A 22,061-nucleotide genomic window follows, 5' to 3' on the forward strand; every position below is an offset into this window, starting at 1 on the left:
TCGTTTTATGAATGTTTTTGGATAACTTTGTGTCTTACTGCATCAGAAAGCACATCAGCAAGTCTGTTTGAAATGCTGAACACCTCCATAAAGTAGCTTGTGTGATGCTTTACACATGGACATTTAATGCACCATGCTAAACTGGTGGCTCGAAACTTTTCTTACTTGTTAGCCACATTAACCTCATAGCTCTGTGCAAACTCAAGAAGTAAACTCAACAAACCACAGTTGCCTTGAGTTTATTTTACAGAAATTTGGGGTAAGTGCTCCCTTTATAAAATAATTCACCTCCAAAGACATCAAGCACAAATTCCGCAGTAAACAGAAATTTCTTTATTCATTTATTCATTTATTTATTCATGTTTTACTGATAGAATAGCTTTTAAAAGAGGAGCATAAATGACAAAAAAATGTCCATTTCATATTTTTTTGTCTTTGTATCCCTTTAAATATTACATAAAATAAATAATTTATTCCAAAGCAGTCAGGTAAAGAATGGAGCTATCAAATACAGTGGCTTTGCATGTTAATAAGGATTTTGTTAGAATTGTTTTTTGCTATGCTCGGCTATGTCCAATGGTTCGAACGCCGTCCCTTTGTCTCAACCCCTGTTCCATATGTGTTTGGATTTGCGGACAGAGCACAGCGAGTCCATTAGGAAAGTCAGTATAGCATACTATACAAGTTAGTATAGCATAAATAATTGTGTCCGAAGGTTGGACACACACACACACACACGCGCGCGCACACACACACACATACACACACACACACACTACATGTGATACGCTCTGTGAAGTGTCTCTTTAGGCCATTCAGGAAGGCGGGAATGGGGCATTGCCTTGCCTTGTTGTCCTTTTATCCTTTCTGATCTATCGTCAAAGGATTTTGTCAAAAGGATTCAAAGGATTCTGGTGCCTCATATTATTTCAGGTGCCAATAATTTAAACATACATTTATATATATAAATGCATGTATATATGTGTGTGTCAACAAAGAGTTCAGCTCAGTTACTGTACATAGTGCCGTCCTTCCAAAGACATCTCTTGATACTGTAGAAAAAAGTTCCAAGTGTTTTCTCAGTGCAGTGAATGCTTCCCATGTATAGGCCCTATGGGATGGGAATGGGCAGGAAGTGCGTGGCCGTGTTTTTTCTCCGTGTCTTCTTGGCCCTCATTGGCTTGCCGTTGGCGCTCAGACCCACGAACATGTGCTTTTTCTTGTTCTTCCACTCTGCCGAGGCATACGTGTTGTACTGGTTCTCCTCAATCCGCTCTATCAGCTTGCAGTCAGTGCTGAACTCTTTCTGGAGAACGGAAAAGAAACAAAATTTGAGGTCGTGGTAACATGGGGTGCAGCACTTTTTTCCTAGAGAACGTGATGCATTTATATAATCACCTAAAGGTTTAACATCCTGAAGGTTATCAAGATGCAGTGACATTAATGAATTATACTATAAACAACATGCTTATCATAAAGGCACCTAGAGTTTCTATAATTTGTTCTTTTCAATTAATGCTACAACACAAAATATATACATACATGTCAGCATTTAAAAAAAAACATGGTATATTAAAGGTATACTTTTTTCTTTAATTTCTTTCCACTGTATGTGTAGTATGTGTCTGTGATCATCACTGAGAAAAATCACAATGTTTCCCTAACTGAGAAAAAAAAAAGCCTGTTTACTCAAAACTCACTTGTAACGGAAGTGTAGGGGCAGATGCTGCATTCCATCAATGAGAATTGTTTATATGAGCCATTTTTTGTATAAAGTTTTAAATCTGTAAGATTTGTCCTTTCTGATTTGGAACAACAGTAGGAGTAAAAGGTTCGGACACACCTACTCATTCACTGGTTTTTCTGTATTTTGACTATTTTACAATGTAGAACAATACTGAAGACATTAAAACTATGAAATAACATATGGAACATACTGTACCAGTCAAAAATTTGGACACATCTTCTAACCTGGGGGAAGCCATGGCCTAAAGGTTAGAGAAGCAGGTTTGAGACAAAAAGGTCACCAGTTCAGTTCCTTGGACCAGCAGGAATGGCTGAAGCACCCTTGAATAAGGCACCTAATCCCAAATGCTTGTTGCACATCATTCCAAATAAGAGCATCTGCTAAATGCCTATAATGTAATTTGATGGTTTTTCTTTGTTTTCATTAATTAAAAGACAGTTTATGTCTTCAAGTAATGATGGACTGTCATTTCTCTTTACTTAGTTGAGCGGTTCTTGACATAATATGGATTACTGCAGTTGTGGAATAGGGCTATTTACTGTATTTTTATTATTTACTATTTACTGTTTGATCTCAAACACATTAAGAAGGCAATAAATTCACTAATTAACTTTTGACAAGGCACACCTTTTAATTGAAAAGCATTCCAGATGACTACCTCATGAAGCTGGTTAAGATAATGCCAATAGTGTGCAAAACATTATGGTAAACACATAATTTCATACATGTTCCATATGTTATTTCACAGTTTTGATGTCTTCAGTATTGTTCTACCATGTAGAAAAGAGTCAAAATAACAAACAACCTATAAATGAGTGTGTCCAAACTTTTGACTGGTACCATATACGGAATTATGTGGTAAATGAGACATTGTTAAAAAAAAATAACAAAAAACCAAAATATGTTTCATATTTTAGATTCTTAAAAGTAGCCACCATCTACCTTGATGATGCTTTGCACACTACTGGCATTCTCTTAACCAGCTTCATGAGGTAGTCACCTGGAATGCTTTTCAGCTAACAGGTATGCTTCGTCAAAAGTCAATTTGTGGAATTTCTTGCCTTCGTAATGCATTTGAGATTATCAAACAGTAAATAATAAATAGTAAAAAGACAGTAGATGGCTCTGTTCGACAACTGTAGTAATCCATATTATATCAAGAACCACTCAACTACGTAAAGAGAAACAACAGTCCATCATTACTTTAAGACATTGTGTCTTTTAATTAATAAAAATAAAGAAAAAACATTGAATTAGAAGGTGTGTCCAATTTTTTGGCTGGTACTGTACTTTTTCAGAGATTTCACAGTTTGTGATCGTGATCATGGTCACTGTGTGGCTCTGATGGCATATAGATTTGACAAAAAAAAATCTTAAGGAATATGTAAAGTAAATAGAATTAACTTTTAATGTAAGACCTTCTCTCAGGTCGGTCTAATCCTAACACCTTTACTGTTCCAGAATCCTGAGTTTTGTGCACTTTATTTATCTACCAGAGTAATTGGGTTTGTATATTTATCTGTGGTACTCAAACATACACCATAGATACAGTGGAGAAGGATAAGGTATTAAAAAAAAACACTGAAGCATTCTTTTTGATCTATTTACCGACCAGTAGACTAGATTAAGATTTTTTAAGCAGTCAATATTTGATTTCACTAGTGATGTGAGTTGATATGCTAATTATGCAAAATAAGCAGCCTTCATTCAGTAAGGAGGTCTTTAATGTGTATTATGTTACAACTATGTGTTATTTTTTTCAATGTTGCTATAATGTATTATAGAGGGTCAATAATAAGAACCATTTTGATAAAGTAGTCAGATCAATAAAACTATTTATTGCAACAAACATGTTTAAAATTTAAGAGTTGTACAACTTAAAACTTAAGTCTCAATTGTTGAATATAAGTCTTCATAAATACAAACGTGTATATGTATATGTTCACACACATATACACATATGCTATCATTAAATGTCAACTTAAATAGATCAATAGTCTCAACAGCTGTTGAATATCTTCCAAGGAAATAATGTAAATTTTGGGGTTTTTCATTATTGCTGTCATGTTTTTTTTTTCCGTTCCTCATTTGGCTTCATTTCTGTAAGACGTAATCGGCTGGGTTTAAAAAAAAAACTTATTTTTTCCTGTTTCAGGTAACATTTGCAATTCATGAGAGCAGCTGAACGGGTTCCGGCAGAGCTGGAGGGGGTGAGGGACAAAGGCCGAGCTGTGGATTGTGTTGCTGGATGGTGAATGGAACAACGCTACGAGCATGGTGCAGTGTTCTGAGGTAAGAGATGGCTGTGTAAGGAAGAGGGGCTTCTCAGCTTACTTTCCCAAAGATGACAGAACTCTTTTTTAGCTAGGGGATTATTTACAGGCATTGGAGTGGAACTGTCCTTTAAAAGGACCTGAGGCTTTTTTAAGGATCTCGAGACATGAGAAATAGAGCATGGACTCTGGAGACATCAAAGAACCTGCATCCTTGCTGAGCTTTTACAGACCTGCTAAATAAGAACTGTCTAATGCTGATGTTAAACAGTTGTGAGGTAAAACTGAATTCAGGGTCATGTACTGGTTCATTTTTATGTAAGTTATGATGGTTTTTTTTCTGTTTAGGAGCAAATTTTTAGGGGGTATATGTATTTACAGTAGTCCTGATTTTGTTTAAGGGCAGGGCTTAAGGTAAACTTGTTCAGCCAATCATAAACCTAATCATATGACACCAAAACTAATTTTAGTCAGCATATTAGAAATTTGGTATAGTTTATCAGTTGTTAACTATCTTGCAAGGGAACATGGTTCGGTTGTTAATGTCAAATAGCTCCTGTTGGTTAGGTGATGTTAATGTCAGCTAGTTAGCCAGCTAGTGCAGTGTATGTTAGTGGTGATTACATATCGGTTGTGTTTGGATGAACAAATTTCATTTATGCTTTGCCTTTATTGACCCAGTGATGCTTGTCACAGGGCACAACCTGGATATGATGTCTATACATGTTAACATATGCAATATTCATAGTCATTGAGGGTAAAAAGAACCTACCGCTCCATACACCACCCCTTTCTTGCTGATTGCAAGGTAATAGTTGCTATTGAGGCCTTTAATTGCCACAATGCCAACATCCACAGACCTGATTTCGAGTATACCTGGAATAAAAATAAACAAAAAAGACCACGTTAATGAGTGTGAAACAAACACCATTAAAGGTGCTTTTGGTAAAACCAGAGCAACAATAACACTGGAAAATTTCTTTACTCAGTGACCCCCACCTCCCACCCCAATCCAGAAACATGAAGCCCGACCTCTCAGAATCTGCTGTGGCCAGCAAAATTCATCCATTAACTTAGCTAGCTTGTGAAGAGGTATACTATTCATGGATACTAACAGTATTGCCTTATTTCAATGTTTATCCAAATAAAATTTGCACAAATACAAGTCTCTAATGTAAGTTGCATCATAGTTTACAAATTAGTATTAGCATTAAGTTCTTGAATAATAATTATATGTATAAAAGATCACATAGAGCTTTGATTTGCTGATAGAACATTTAACATGTTTTTAAGATTACTTCATTCTCTATATACTGTATAAGATGGTAAAATATCAAGTGCATTCTTAGCAAAAAAAGGTTCCACTTAGCACACTTTTTTGCTTTGTTCATTGAGACCAGTTTATAGAACCCTAAAACAAGGTGTTTATCAGAAATAGCCTCTCGTTTCAGTGTTCTCCATTAAAAAAAAAGCACAGTTCAAAACATACACGCATAGCTATCTAGGATCGCATGTATGAATACTCAGAGAAAGAGGTGGTGCTTGCTTCCTGAATTGACATGCAGTTGATTGGTTGAATGCTGTCCATATTTGCGGTCCATATAGTTTCTTTTTTCTTCCATTTCAGGTCTAAATAAATATTTTGTTGACATTTACTTGAACTTTAATGAACATTTGAACTGAAATATTACAAAAACTATTTAAAATTAAAAATTGCTGATCGCAACTTTAAGTGTCAAAGACAATTCTTCACATGAAAAAAATGTTGGCATGAGTAACTGACATGCTGTTGATCTTAAAGTCAGCATTTTTCATCAGGCTTTTTATTTTAAAATGACACAATATGAATGCGAGAGGAAGATGAATTCATTATTTGTAGTGTTGGTGTAATCTCTGCAGTCCTATCCCAGTCAGGTTTCTGTGTTTGGCCTACATGTAGCCGTAGAGTTGCCATTCATGGAGAACATGCCCCTGTTATCCATTTTCTACCTTTCGAAGTGATTCAGATTTATATATAAAAATTTGCAACAAAGCCATAACAGATATAATAAAATATGCTCTCTCTCTCTCTCTCTCTTTCTCACACACACACACACACACACACACACACACACACACACACACACACACACACACACACACATATATATTGTGAGGAGCTTCTACTGGCATAAGTACTAATATGCCAACAAATAAATGATATGCTACAAGTAAATCTAACCTTAACCTCAGTAACCAAGAAACCTCTTGGATCTTTTAAATTTTTAAATAAAAGCTTTGTTTTTCTAAGCAGCCAAAACGGTCCAATATTTCTGTCCTTGTGGATAGGACCAAGATCCAAAACCACCAAGTTAAAAACTCCCCTACCGCCAACCTCTGCCAACCTCTGGCACCCTCCCCCCCCCCCCCCCACACACACACACAGACATACAGTACAAAACAAATTAACGTTTTCTGTTTGTTTTCAGACCAAAGCTATGTTTCGGTATTAGCTGGCACTTGCTGTATTTCCAAGCTATGACTGATTCATGTTGTGAGTAAGTGTTATGTTATACTATTTATACTATATATACAAATACAATACTATTTTTTCTCCTGAAGTCAGTTAGATAAACTCATATAAAGCCTGAGCTAAAGTATGCTTTGTTGGTACATAGGACGGCATGATTTGTAATTTTTGAATATGAGATTGTGTTAAAGCAGCCTTTGCTGTTAGCCAAGCTGTTAATAAGACCTCCAGCTGCTGCAGAACAGCTGCATTCTGAAATGTTTAGTCAGTTGCCCACATTTTAAAGATTATACATCTCAAACTTCCTCTGTATGATGTGCAGCAGTTGGCTTTAAAAAGGAGAAGCAAAATGCTATGATTCAAATTGTAAGGGTGGAAGGGTGTAATGTTTCAAAAATAAATATTCTTATTCATTCCCAACCTTCCTGGGCAATAATGAACACCATGGGAAGGTTAGTTTTAATGCTCCAACAAATAAAACTTTGCAAGAAAGTTTTACAAAACATAAAAAAAAAAAACTTTGGCAAATATGACTGAACAAAAGGTTGCTAAAAACCTGTTACCTGGAAAGAACAATTGTCACTCAATTGTCATTGTCTTTTGTGTAAATTTCCACCTCAAACCACATCCAGTTCTTCAGTGGTGTCACACAGATGTGGTGCTGTGGTTTAGGACACAATGGGACTTCCTGTTATCTAAAAATATGAACCAAACTGCTCAGAATGCCACAACATTGTGGAATAATGTAATCACTTTTTCCCCAGAATTGTTTTGCAAAGCCAGAAATGATGAGGATGATCTAATACGGTTCCACTTTCATTTGAATATGCAAACTAAAAAAAATCATTTATATCACCGAGTCCTCAAATTTCACTGGTCAGAAGGTGTTGATTAATTTTTTTTTTTATAACAGCAGCTCTGAAAGTAGTGCAGCTACAAATCACAGTCAGTGTGTTTTTGTTCACAGATTGTTCACAGGGACTTCTATTGAGTATGTTCCACATAAATGGATTAATACATGTATAATTGCTGATATGATGAAGTTTTCAGAAAGAAGATATTTATTTAACTTTTATGGAAGGAGTCTCCAATGGCAGAGCTTCGTCAAAGTCAGAGGTAAAACTGTAACATTAACTTTTCCAACATGGGAAAGTCTTCAGGACAGAGGAGCTTACACATTGTGTGTGTGTGTGTTTAAATTAACTCCAAGAGAGAGAAGTAGATAGAGACTGGTGAGGGAATGACTGTTTACAGCTGTTATAAATGAACTCATGTTACATTAATTGCAACTATAAATGGATAAAAACACAATGTTTACGCATGCATCATCTTCAGTATCTGTTTGTCAGAGTTGTGGAGGCTCCAGAGACTATCCCAGGAGCCAGTCCACTGCAGGACATCATGCACACATACTCACATCTAGGGGCATGCAAGCTATGATATTTCTTTCTTTATTAAAATTAAAAAAAAAGAGATAGACTTCTATTTTCTGGTCCAAAACCAATGAGTCTTAATTCAAGCACCTATAATGTCTTGGCTGCATTTGATTTATCACTCCTGATAGTTCTGTTGAGCTACACCTGCAATAGCAAGGACGCAACAGAAGGATTAGGTGGGATCTGAGAGCCATCCTTCTGTACAGACTCAGGTTGCAGCCATCTGAAGGGAGATATAAGAGAATTCAGTGAGCTTCTCTCTGTCTTCCCTTCCCTCAGGTTTGCCAATGAGAGAGAGCAACAGAATGAAAGAGGATGAACAGAACCTGGATGACAGAGCTGCTGGGATTAGACCAGAATAATCCTGTGATCAAAGAGTGGCAGCATGGACTCTCAATGTGATGAGTGTGAGCGAAGCTGCAACATCGCAATCGAGTGTGTATCGGAATCAGCGCAAAGCCACAATCTGGTGTATAAACACACACACAATCTCCACAAGTGATGTTACACATCTAGCATACTCATGTTCTACTCCTTCACTCAAGGACCTGTAAGATGTCAAAATAAGAGCTACTGGGGATCTTTGAGCACAGTCACACCTGTATGATATGTTTCTTCATTGAGCTGTTTGATGTGGTCTATTAGATCAAAAAGGGTCAATTTCTTTTCCAGCTCAGTTGCGAATCACCACAACCTTTTCATCTGCCTGCACCCACATGTTGAAAAGAAGCTCAACAACAAAAGATGCAAGAATGTAAAGAAAAAAGTCTATGTAGATCTTCATCTGAACTCTCTCTCTCTCTCTCACTCTCTCTCTCTGTTGAGTTACACATGCCACTCCTGAGATACCAGTTATGTTGGCCTCACCTGCTCTCTGGACCTGCCTGATCCATCCTGATGCCCTACTTCTGGCTGAGGTTCTCATCACTTCACTCCTATGGAGGATAACCCCATATGGACATCCAAAAGATACACTTAGAAGATGGCTCTGGACACTTAACACTAGCAGTTTTGCTATGAATGCTTAGGACTACAGTTGCCATGATAACTTTAGGACTGCGGTTGTCATGAACAGTTTTGCACTCAAGTCTCCATCATTGAACAGTTTATAACTTCAACAAAATAGACTTCATGTCAAAACTGTAATGAATTTCCTGGTTACACAATTGCATTTTGTGACCATATAGGACACACTTATAGAAGCAAATTATTTCCAATCACAATATCTGTTATCACCCAGATGAGGATTGGTTTTCTTTTGAGTCTGGTTCCTCTCAAGGTTTCTTCCTCATATTGAGTTTTTCCTCACCACCACTGCCTCAGGCTTGCTCAGTAGGGATGAATTTATTAATTCATATGTTTAAAATCTATATTTTTCTGTAAAGCTGCTTTGTGACAATGTCTATTGTTAACAGCGCTTTACATATAAATTGACTTGACTTTGAATGAAAAAAGTGAATGAACACTGTTTTTGACAAAAATGTAGTTGAAGTGTTCAGTGAAATGATGTCTGCATCACCCAAAAACATTTGCGTATCACTCCATCTCTAACCACACCCAGTTCATCAGTGATGCCACACAAACATACTCATGTGGTTTAGGACAAAGTCGGACTTCCTGTTATCGATAAACATAAATAAAATTGCACAGTGTAGCTTAACACTGGAACATTATGGGGCAGCCATCTTGGAAATTTAAATCACTTTTTTTAACATGGTATAACTCCACCCAAAGGCAATTATATTTTGTTTAAAAATTAAACTATGGAGCGTGACAGCAACAGGGGTGATCGTAAAGCTATCCAAAGATTTTGGTGTGTATTTATTGGAAAAGATAAATATATCTCACTTTCTGTCATATTTCACTTTTTGTCTGTCTGTCTCTCTCGGTCTCTGTGTGTAGCTTTCTCTGTCTGTCTGTCTCTCTCTCTCTGTGCATATCTTTCTCTGTCTCTCATCCCCCCCGATACCAATTACTTACTGTAAACCATGGTAAAAGAAAAAAAAAAGCAATCTGGAATGAGGCTACATTTATCTAATCAACATTTTTTGGACCTTAGCTAAAAAAACACCTGTGCATGTAACAAGTTTTTATGTGGCAGATTTGTTTAAAAAAAAAAAACCCCCGGCAGGACCCCCTACAGTGCAAACAGACGCCAAGGACGTGTTAACGCACAAAAAACTGTGCAAACTGCTCTCTTGGCAAAGTGATTATATATATATATATATATATATATATATATATATATATATATATATAATCAGGTGTTGGTCTTGTATTCTAACAAGCCTTAAACCGGTGGTGTCATTCTGTTGAAAAAAGTGTGAGAAGTTTCTTATGGTGCAACTTAATCCCTCTGCTATCCTTGGTTTAAACCCCTCATCAGGCTTGGATTACAATGGCTTGAAAGCATCACGGCTTTTAACAAGCTTGCTGTGTAAAGTTCAGCTACCTGGCCACGTGTGTGTGTGGGTGTGTGTGAACGCATGCACGCTCACGAGCATTGATGGTTTCAGTCCGGTTCTGATCCACTTCCTGATCTGTCTTTGTGCCGTGTGGTTTAGGTTTTAAGCAGACCTGGCTCCTGCCTCATGCTCTGTAGGTGGCCACCCTCATGCTCGACGCCTGTCTATGCTGGCTTGGCAAAGTGACAGAACACACGTTATCGCATCTTGGGATGATTACAAAAAATTATTCGTGTTTTGTAGCTGAGTGCAGAGGCCCATAGGAAAGCAAAACAGGCCCATAGACTCACCAGTGTTCTAATGTGTTCGTCACTGAGTTTGTGAAAATGAAAAACTTTTTTTTTTAGTAGAAACACAACAGTCTGGTGACATCAAAGTGTAATGAGTTACTTGCACTTACCTATTCAATGACCAGTCTTTCCTTCTTTCTGCTTTTTTGGCTGTTTTCTCTCTCTCCCTGTCTTTCTCTCTGTCTTTCTGCCTGTCTATCATTTTTTCCTTCTTTTCTTCTTAAAGCCCCGAACAAGCCAGGGTATATATATCCATGTCAGAATGCTTAATTGTCCTGGGAAGCCTGAACTGCAGCTCCTCTGACAGACATGTCTTATCAATTAGCCCCCTGGTTCCCAGACCATAAAGGAAACAGGGTCCCCATTAAAAGTGTTCGTTGCTGCTGACCCCACATTGGCTTCTGATGACACCAGCCTGCACCTTTGATCTGGCCACTGCAGACCCCCATGGCTCCTTGAGCTGAGTGCTGATCCGCCTGCTCCACTCTCGTTATGACCTCCCTCCCATGGCCATGTGGCCTCGCGTACTGTTTAAACAGTGCTGTTCTCACAGCCAACCATGGTTCTACCAATTGTACAATTCATTATCCATAAATGAGAATAATGTGAAAAACATTTACTGAGGTAGCAGCCAAAAGAGATTTCTTTGTATGTTACAAATAAATCAAGCTTGTATTTGGTGCTTTGTCTACCAACCTCCTTTGGGGACTTAGGAGAGCACAAAGTGTGTTATTATTTCAGTGTGTGGACCATAATTCAGACGAATCCCAAGATTCCTCACCACAGTATAAACAAAATGACAATATTTAACAAATGGAACCTGTAGCCTTCTAATATTACACTCTGCAGGGTTGTTTCTTTTAAAATTTTCATATAGAGCACATGTAGAGGATGTGTCTGTTAAAAAGGTTCATTTAGGAAGCTAGAACCAATTTTTTCCTTTTTTCTAAGGCTGAAAGATATGACTTAGCAAAGGCATTTTCACTGTAACAGATCAGTATCATAATATTTACCTCCACCAGTTTTGTTGGAGAAGGTTATGTTTTCACCTCTGTTTGTTTGTTTGTTTGTTTGTCTGTTCCCAATATAACTTAAAAGGTAGTGAATGGATTTTGAGGAAATTTTGAGGAAAGGTGGGCCATGGGCCAAGGACAAATTGAATAGATTTAGATGCAAATCCAGATATGTATGTGGAGCCGGGGTTTTTTTTGCCTGTTCCCAACATAACTCCAAAAGTAGTGAATGGATTTTGATGAAATTTGGTGTACAGTTTTAGCATTATCCTAGGTTTGAGTGATTTGATTTTGATTTGATATGTGGCTTGGCAGAGGTATGCACTCTACCGAGTGACCTTCTAGTTAGGATTTTTTAAAACATATTTGTAAAAATAAATAAAATTGGTAGCTACAAAGATAAATGATTAAACAAGGCCAATGATAAAACAATTACTCACTCACTCACTCATTCTCTGTAACCAATTCTTCCTGGTCATGGTCACAGTGGATCCGGAGCCTGTCCCAGGAACACAAACATTCACACCCCCGCAAAAACATGAGAAGAATGTGTAAAACTACACACAGTCATGAAACCGAGCTCAGGATCAAACTCAAGACCTTGGATCTGTGAGGTAGCAACACTACCCACTATGCCACATTAAAGCATTTACTGTCCAGTCAGATACTTTATTCTGCACTATGGCTTGATGCCACATAACAATTTTCACAACTTGATGCAAATGCAAAAGTTTCATTGCATAGTAAATGCATCACTTCTGACACGAAACATTTCTATTTCTAGGCTTTACTTTTAGTACGTAAATTACTGCAGTAAGTAAGGGGAAAATTATTTGGTGTCTTGCTGTTACAGTAGAATAATCAATAATGGGGTGGTGTGATGAAATGGAGTTACTGTAATCCTACTTCTATAACAGCACTTCCTAAAGTGGTTTATACCACTTATATTCAATGTTGTGGAAGGTCCATAAGACAAATTAATTCTTGCTCTCATGTATGTTAAAGTCGCTATAAAGAGTTGTTCCCCCACCAGTCTTTCTTTTCTTTCTCTTGAAGTTAATAAGACAGCTTGTTAGCATGTTAGTGAGAAACTGCAAAGTGTAAACTCCTCTGTCCTGAAAACCTAAACGCTTTATCTCTGACTATTACAAAACGCTGACATTGGAGACTTATTACATATTAAATAAGCATCTTACAGAAAACCGATATCAACAATTACATCCCTTTCTTTGTCAACAACACTTTTTAAAAACCCATTTACTGAAAAAGACTGGCATGATTTAAAAAGATGAAGGGTATTAATATAAGCATGTGGTTTGCAGTTACACTACTCTCAGTTGTACTTTTCTAAAACACTAAAAATCTAAAAACTGGAAGGGTGTATTTCAAAGAGCTGTCTTCCTGTTAAATTCTAACAACTCCATGATTCATCACTTTGCTCCAAATTCACGATATGGATTTCCCTCCAATCAAACAATTTATCATCTGAAGAGTGGAAATCTGTTGAAAGGTCATAACATCAGCCTTCATGTGTCTTTCATTATTACTTACTTCTTCACATATCTGTCTTTGCCAAGAACTTGCGATCTTGAAGAAACACATTTGAGAATCTCACAATGTGCTGGAAAACTCCATCATTTAAAGCAACACCACAAACCCTAGTTGTGTAAAGTTTGCATGTTGAAGTGTCTTTTTGACATCAAATAATATGTTTTCAAAATTTTAACATATCATTTTATCGGGACACAGCATTTGACTCTAGCACGGTTTAGGTGTTCGTTAACCGGAGCAATTTGCATTACGTGATGACTCACATTAAGCCAGTGAAAACATAATGTTTATGAAGTGCATGTCATTCTTTCTCTATAAACCTGTTCGCCCGTCTCCTTTTGAGAGCAGCCATATGGAGACAGATAAACAAACCAATAACAAGGTTTGAGGTTCCTTTAGAAAAAAAGACCAAAGCTATGTCCATTGGCACACATAGATCTGCTATGTCTTGTTCTCTTTGGAAGATTGTAATATGCATGTAATGCATGTCTATGTGTTATATTTTACTAACTTGTTAAAGTTTAAAACTTGAAAAATGTTGCAGTCTTTCTTTTTTTTTTCAATGAAAGGTTCTTGTTCCTTCTGTACAAGCATGTTTAGTGGCTAAATCAGTGACCAGAATCCCGTAACACACCCAGTACCACATACAGAGGTGGATAGTAGCACACAATTGCCAAATCCTCATGGACACATTTTAAAGCAAACAATATTAAAGCTTATACCACTGCTTTGTTGACTTCTTGATACTGATCGGTCATACAGAAAATCACTGAGTGATGGGGTGGTGTGTGGAAGCAGAGTTACTGTTACCACCTTGAAATGGATTCTTTTTCCCCAGTGTTTTATTGTGACTCTTATATGACAGCAATAAATGATTATTATTTTTTAATTTATTAAAGAATGTCATGACATGCCTTTAATTCATTTACATTTACATTTAATGTTGTAGAATGTCTGTGAAACAAGTTACTTCCTGTTATCACTTAACTTACAGCAGCTATAATGAGTCATTCCCTCACCAGCCTCTCTTTTTCTCTCTCTTGAAATTAATGCAAAAAAAATGCAGTGTGTGATGTTACCACGAAAACAAAAACTATAAATTCCCCTGTCTTAAAGTGTTCCATAAAGGTTAAAGAAATATCTACTTACAAAAACTTCACCATGTCAATGATTCCACATATATCTTGAAATCTGTTTATGCTGAGTGTCTCCCATACAAGTCCCTGTGAATGAGCTGCTACTATAGAAATAATAATGCATTAGAATGAGCACATTTATATAAACCCGCAGTTTGCAGTTACACTAATTTCAGAGCTGCTGTTACAGCAAATTAATCAACAAATTCAATACCAATCAGAATCCAGAATTCAACAGCACTGTGGTATAATCATATTTAAATTATTTTTATCTCCATGTACTGAAATTGCCACCCCTTTACCCACCTTTCATGATGTTCCTAGATTAGATTAGATTAGATTAGATTAGATTAGATTAGATTAGATTCAACTTTATTGTCATTGTGCAGAGTACAGGTACAAAGCCAATGAAATGCAGTATATATGCAGTATAGTTAATGCAGTATATATGCATTAACTAACACACACACACACACACACACACACACACACACACACACACACACACACACACACTTCAGTGATAGCAAATGGACTCCCATCACAGACTCTTAAATGTCAGAGTAGGCACTGGTGCAGACGGAGACTAGTGCAATCCCCATGTGGGAACATGTTGCATTAGCAGCCTCTCGTTTTAAATCTTTGGGTCTGAGTGTGAGCAGGATATAGGATCTGTATAGGATCTGTGACAGATAAAACCCAGGACTTCTGCTCCAGCCACCAGTTGCCTTAGGATAAGCTCCCTCCCACTGCCTGGACTCCATGGCTTTTGTTCACACAATGTATAATTAGCCAGCATTCCTGCTTGCTTCTTTAAAAACCGAGCTGGCTATCCCTGGTCACATCGCCGGTCTTACTTTGTTACCTTTGATGCTTCCATTATACCTCCCCCCCTCCTTCCACCACCACCACCACCACCACCACCATCTGTCCAACCGCACTCTGCACAGGAATTCACCCTGGTGATGATGTAAAGACGTGCCTGGGAAAAGTTCACTCCATTCACAGCTAGAATGGTGTGTGGTGCACCTCACAAAAAAGCATGCTCCCTGAGCCAGGGAAAATGCACAGAAACCTCAGTCGTGAATCTACAATTTGTCACAATTACTCTGAAGGTCTGAATAATAAAAAAGAGTAAATCTTCAGTTCTTACCACCTCTGTGTATCACTTTGTCGCAATCATATGTTCCTTGCTTGTTATATAAATCTTGTTAAGCAAAACAATGTCGTACTTTAGCTGTTTTTTTATTTATTATTATTTGTTGCATCAATTGATTCTTATGACATAGCTACAAAGAAGACGTTTTAAACTTTCCACTATGTAACCAGTAGTTATTAAGACACTTCATTCTGACCAAAGAACATGACGTGGCTAATTGGATTTATGTCAATCCAGTTCAATTTACGCTTAATGACAGAAGAATAACATGTTCAATCATCCTGACAGCATAAAACCATCTGTGGTTCTATGATTGGCATTGATAAATAATTTGGAGAAAGAAATGGGTGGGTGTAAAATATGACTCCTCAATGTCTCAGACAACTTCTAAATCAACGTGAACCGCACAATGAAACACATTTGACTTTTCCGTCTTCTGCTAAAACGATATATGACCAGAAAAAGTGGCACATTATAATCGGAGTCAGAATAAGTAGTTTGGAAAACTTTATCTGGCAATTCCACATCTGTCCACAGCCTAATGGTCAGTTGTGTAAAGTAAACAGCGGTGAGAGGGAGACAGAGCTGTTCCTCCCCAGCACAAGCCATGCTACAAACAGCCATTTGCTTTTAAGTTATGGGGTCAAAGGTTAGGCATACATCTGGTCTTCTATACCTCTGCTGTGAACTTTCAATAGGGCAAAAACAAGACATTAAACTGAGAGAAGATAGAAGGAAGCGGCTCTGATTGAGTTGTGAGTGCATGTTTATATGGTATGGTTTCAAGTATTTTGAGAAGCTATCAACTGACGTGTCTTTTTAAGAAGTTAATGCACATTTAGACTCCTTGCCCATGTAATGCAGTAAACAATTCACACTGGTTTATATGTAGCTGCTGAATAATAAGTTGTAGGCTTTAAACATGTAAAGGAGTACAAGAGTTTTGGGTAAAACTTTATGTTTTTAAAGAGTGGATTGATAAAAATCATCTATGAAACATCACTGCTAATCTGCACCTCTTGAAGGACGTCCATCATAATACTGTGATTATGAGTAAACTTGTCAAACTTTCAATATGGTGTGTTTTTGGGGGTCGGGGTTTTGTTTGTGTTCTAAAACTGTCTAGTAAAAGTTATTTATGAAACTCCACATGGACATTCAGGTCAAACAAAATTTAAAGACGCACTGACTTTTACTTTTTTTTGCACATCCATCCACAACTCATAAGTCACTTTTATTACACAGATTTCACTGAAAGCTATGCACATGGAGAATGATATCATGAAGAATGGCATACGTTAAGAGCATGTGCTATCTCCTCTTCGTACGCCATTGGCTGACCTGTAGATATACTAGCTGCAGATTGACAATCTCATATTGTCAAAGAGCTGCACCTGAAATGCACAGCAAGTTTACATCCTCCCTGCTGAGAAACCTTGTTAACTACATATGATGCATTTAATATCACAGCAGCCTTCCATTCAAGCCAAGTCAGCACCGACATGGCTTACAGCTCAAGCTACAAGCAAAAGGTAACACCTCTTGCACTTGATATATTTCCAAAACTAGCAATGTAGTGGCTTATACGCCTTGCAAATGGATGCCCATTATGCTAACAACCCCATCTACAAAGTTAGAAATGTGTGTAGAGTAAAAACATGAGCTGACAGATGAGGTGTTATGCCTCTGAACCGTCCAAGAGTGCCATGGGCTATTCAGTTAATTTTGGTCTCGATGCACCTTCTTGCAGCTGGCACCATCTTGATTCTTCATTGAGCCTTAATAGATTCAACCAGCTCTACATGGACCAACCAGAGGGGGGTGGAAAGGGGGAAATGACCACCACACTGACCTCTGTTTGATGTCCAGCCTACAGGTTGACATGATGATTGGATAGACCCCTGCACTCTGGACCCCACAACCAGTAGTTGAACCCTAAACTGCTAAATATGCTCAGTCAAACATGTCAAGGCCTAATGAGGCTCATTAAGCATTTCCTCCTGCCTGGATTTGGACTTAAAAAGCATAATTTTTTTCCCCAGAGCTCCACGGTTTCAATCCTGGATCAGGTTTGCTACTAACGGAACAAAACGAATCGAGAGCTATCCCTAAGATGAAGAAGGGAGAAGAAAGCCTGGGTAGTAAGTTTAGCTGATTTTGCTTTCTCCGTCCAAAAAACATCACAGTGAGACTGTTGTTTTCCACTGGACTCAATACGCCAAGGACAGCTCGGACTTCCAGCAGCACCAGCAACAGCATCGGGCCATGTTAAAAAAATGTCTTGTGGGAGATTACATGTTTCAAAACAACAATGTGACAAAGTGATACGGAGCAAATGGATTCTGAAAGGGGGAAATCAAACAATATGGCTGGGATTGGATTACAAGCTGCACATAGTTCTTTTGTGGAGAGCGGGACTTTAGAACTAAAGTCAGCTGAAGATTGGCTCAGTGCGCTGGTCCTGACAAAGAGACTCTCTCAGTCTGGAAAAGAGGGACGCTTCATCACACTTAGGCTTTCTGTAAATGTTTCTCTAAATGCAGTCATGGTGGATAGATAGATAGATAGATAGATAGATAGATAGATAGATAGATAGATAGATAGATAGATAGATAGATAGATAGATAGATAGATAGACACACACGTCACTTGCTCAATAGCAACATTAATTTATATATCTTGTGACTTCTTGACAATACTGCACAAGTGTTAATTGCACATTATGCTAAAAGTATGTTTCCTATTCAGCATCTCGAACTGTGATTTATACGTCTATTCAAACTATTCAAGGAAAGAATCAAAATGAGCTATTCATAAACAGAGTTCATGTTTATTTAGGAAATTAGTGCCAAGGCCATTTGATCCTGACATTGACTTTAGAACTGATCTCAGTGTCCCACTTAACATTATATAATTTCACGTCACACCAACTCAAACTAATGATGATCAATTACTAAATTAGCCAAGTGTTTTCAAACACTCAGGATGGTAACCTCTCTTGAGGTAATCACTAATATGATGCCACTCCATACAGATGTAGATTTATGTGCTCCGGTGTACATGGGACTACGCCATGCTGATGTACATATTAAGAAATATTAGCGCAGCATGAAGGGAAAAGCTTAAAAACGTCACTAACTCTGAAGCTAAAAATCTCACTAGCTCTCGGGTGAAGGAAAACATTTTTGCACGGACACTGATTTTGACATAACTTTCCAGGCAAGTCGGTTTTACAGGCTTGTTACAGACAGCAACGATGGGTTCTGATTACAGAATAAACAAACCGCAAAAGCCACACATTTATGCTTTGCAGAGAGCACTGCTACTACCTCATGAGCATCCACAGTATCCTGAGCTAAATGTCTGAATCTGTTTTGGAGAAACAATTTCTTGCCTCCCTGGAGGCTGTCTCCATACTTCTGCTGTGACGGCAACTGAGACAAGATGCGGATCCACACTGAAACCCCTCGTGCATCTGGCTGGAACATTTACTAGCATGGTTTGTGCCTTAAGCTCACTATAACTGTGTTATATTCACATCTAGTAAGCACTTGGCACAGAGCATCTAATGAAGAGAAGCCATTCCCCCTGTATAGGTGGTAGGAAGCTAAATTGCGTCATTTAGTTAATTTTATTATCATTTCACCATCAAAAATCACCTGAATGGAATAAACGCTTGATTGGGTTTCGACTCGCCTCACCTCTTCATTCAGGGCCCCTTTAGCACAATGCATTTAAGAGGTGGCTTAGCTAATTGAACTACCCACAGCCATGTTTCACAAGGTACAGGGTTCCAGCGTTCTCCATCTGTAATAAAAACCTGACGCACATGGGCCCCATATGGCAAAGCCTTTTTTTTTTTTTTAATTAGGACCAATGTACATGCAGGGCAGCGACGGAAAAGTGTACAGGATGGATATGGGGTGTGCTCGCCAGGTGTTTGGCCTTAATTCGGAAGTCTGGGCTTAAGCCCACGCATAAACTTAACATGGAGGAAAATGGAGTATTTTAACTTAAAGATAGCAGGAAAGGAACAGAGCATCATTTACACCCAGCAGGGGTTTAAACTAAAATACCATGATCTGATCGTTAGATTAGATGAGATTAGATTACTAAAATGCAAGCCACTTTACTTCCAAGTAACTTTTGGCATGCTAAGTTTTAATAATACAAACATACTGCCAGTTTTGTGACAAATTTAAATTGATGAGTTTTTCTGCAAAAAGGGGGGTCCCTTGTTATGTCTAATTGGTTCCAGAAATTCTGCTATGAATAAATCTATGCTGAGGAAAAAAAAACTGAAGGGAAAAAAAAGTTTGTTTTACACGCAAAGCAGACAATGCAGTAACTGGTGCCACTGCAAGCTCAGGTAAGGTTCTTATTATCTGTGGACAAATATCAAAGCCAGCAAGGAAATAAACTGTGCTGTATCCTGGGAAATATTTTGCCTCTATAGGTCCCACATGTTAAGGGAACGGGGTAAAAAGAGAAAGCATGAGAAGAAGGGAGAGATTCTACTCACTGAACGGATCATCCTTGGTCTTGGTGCCATTGACATTGCCGTTCTTATCAATCCTGAGAAAAAACTTCTGGTAGGAGAAGAGCTTCCTGCGGCGCACATCTCCTGTGAGGTGGCCGTAGCTGCGGACATGCCGGCCCACCACCACCGCGGTCGAGGATGAGTTGTTGGCCACCCTGGAGGTACGTGCGGCCCTGCTGGCATCGCGGCACGCCACAGGCAGAGCTGAGAACGCAAGCAGGAGCAGGAGCAGCAGCGAGGACAGGTAGGACACACGAACCCAGGCTGCAGCACTCTTAGTCACTTCCCATGTGCACATTGTACTGGAGGGTGGAGGACTGGGAAAAGCCTCACAGAAAGGTACATGCTGGAGAGCTGCCTGGGAGAAGGGGAGAGGCCAGGGGGCAGAGCCCCAAGTGTCCGCCGTAAATGTCAATTCCTACTCTGGACCTGGTTCCCTTTGCGTCCGAAAGGAAGGTGTCAACATCCATAACTCGGTTCACTCACCCTCTTGCCCTTGGAGACGGACCTACAGTGCCCGTCAAAGAGCTCCAGTCAACCTTTGAAAAATCAGGGAGAATAAAAACGTCCTTTGGAGAAAAAAAAATGTTCAAATTGAATTTGAATCAGGAATTGCAGATCTGTTCTTGACAGAAGATGGAAGAATCCAAAACTTTTGTAATCCCTGATCCCTCTGCAAATGAGTCTGTGTGGGCAGTGAAAGAGATGAGAGCGTGCCTCTTCCACTCCTTTCCTCTTCTCTATGTAAGGAGTCCCTCCTGTGTGTCCTGCTCTTTACCGAAGTTGTGGGTCCTGAGGTGGCGTGGGATGGATCTCTCCCTCTGAAGTGACTGAGCTCTGCCACTCTTCTCACCTTATTTATTCAGAGCCGGGCCCCAGATGTAATCTCTTTAGCTAATAGGCAGTCTATGAAAAGTTCTTGGCTTTGAAGCTGTGTGTGTGTGTGTGGGTGTGTGTGTGTGGGTGTGTGTGTGTGTCAAAGATTTTTTTTTCCGCTCTTCTCCTATCTGTCTCGCCTTCTTTCCTCCAGTTGCTGTCTTTTGCTCTCTCTCTCTCTCTCTCTCTCTCTCAGCCCCTCCCACACGACTCCCTCCCTTTTAAGTTGTGAGCCCCAAGTTGCCCGGTGCACAGCAGCCAGGTTTCTCTCTCTCTCTCTCTCTCTCTCTCTCTCTCTCTCTCTTTTCCTGCAGAACCCTCTAGCCATGTCAACCTTTTCAGAGACACCTGGAACTTTTCCCCTCATTTACTCACTGCCCCTTCTTTCCCTGTCCTCACCAACAATCCCGTTCTTCCCTTTTAAAAACGATGACACACCTTCACTTGAGCTGCATGTGAGCTGTGGCCTCTCTGAACTTCAAAGCACCTGAAACCTTGGTTTTATTGTCATGAGGACAATTAAAGTCACCTAAATGCCCCAAAGATGACTGGAGGAAAGGCAGAATTACAACACTCACACTGCACGAGAACCCAGAGTTGTCGTGTCACTGAGAATACATTGCGTCTGACTCATGTCTGACTCTTTCAGGTTGTTGTTATTTCATTTCCTTTTTACATTGTTGGGCAATATCCATATCCCTGTTCTTTTTTGTCATTCTTGTCATATTTGCTCAAATACCTCTGCAGCGAGAGACTGAAATACAGAAGACGGAATAAAGAAGATTTTTTTTCTGATTAAGCTTTTCTGGTTTAACCATATAAATATCCAGACTCACATTCTTTATCATTTTTCATTTTTTAGTTTGAATGCCATTACAGAAAGAACAAGTTTTATAACATGAATAGCTAAATGATAAGCTGGAACCAGTTCAGCCAAAAAAAATTGAATGTACAGAATGTTCAACTTTAAACCAAGTGTAGTCAGCCGTCAACCAAGCTTAACGTAGCTAACAAGTAGAGGAAGCTTATAGCTACCAGTTTGGCACTGTGCAAGCCTATTACAAGC

The 22,061-nt window shown here is 38.7% G+C and overlaps 1 protein-coding gene across 1 annotated transcript; it reads right to left on the minus strand.

The window, feature by feature from the left end:
* Window positions 1–418: 418 nt before the first annotated feature.
* fgf10a (fibroblast growth factor 10a) lies at window positions 419–20,932 on the minus strand. The gene is made up of 3 exons (XM_060935065.1): window positions 20,102–20,932; window positions 4,793–4,896; window positions 419–1,306 (listed from the first exon to the last, which is right to left on the minus strand). The coding sequence occupies exons 1-3, from the start codon at window positions 20,415–20,417 to the stop codon at window positions 1,112–1,114; spliced, it is 615 nt and encodes a 204-aa protein (XP_060791048.1). The 5' UTR covers window positions 20,418–20,932; the 3' UTR covers window positions 419–1,111.
* Window positions 20,933–22,061: the final 1,129 nt, after the last annotated feature.

The sequence above is a fragment of the Neoarius graeffei genome, chromosome 12 (genome assembly GCF_027579695.1).
Source record: "Neoarius graeffei isolate fNeoGra1 chromosome 12, fNeoGra1.pri, whole genome shotgun sequence".
Taxonomy (NCBI): domain Eukaryota; kingdom Metazoa; phylum Chordata; class Actinopteri; order Siluriformes; family Ariidae; genus Neoarius; species Neoarius graeffei.

Excerpts from the sequence above, each read along its gene's own strand:
- fgf10a (XM_060935065.1), bottom strand. The coding sequence starts at position 20,417 with ATGTGCACATGGGAAGTGACTAAGAGTGCTGCAGCCTGGGTTCGTGTG. Across the intron at positions 4,897-20,101 it reads GACCAAGGATGATCCGTTCA|GTATACTCGAAATCAGGTCT; the intron begins GTGAGTAGAATC and ends TTTTTATTCCAG. Across the intron at positions 1,307-4,792 it reads AAGGGGTGGTGTATGGAGCG|AAAGAGTTCAGCACTGACTG; the intron begins GTAGGTTCTTTT and ends TCCGTTCTCCAG.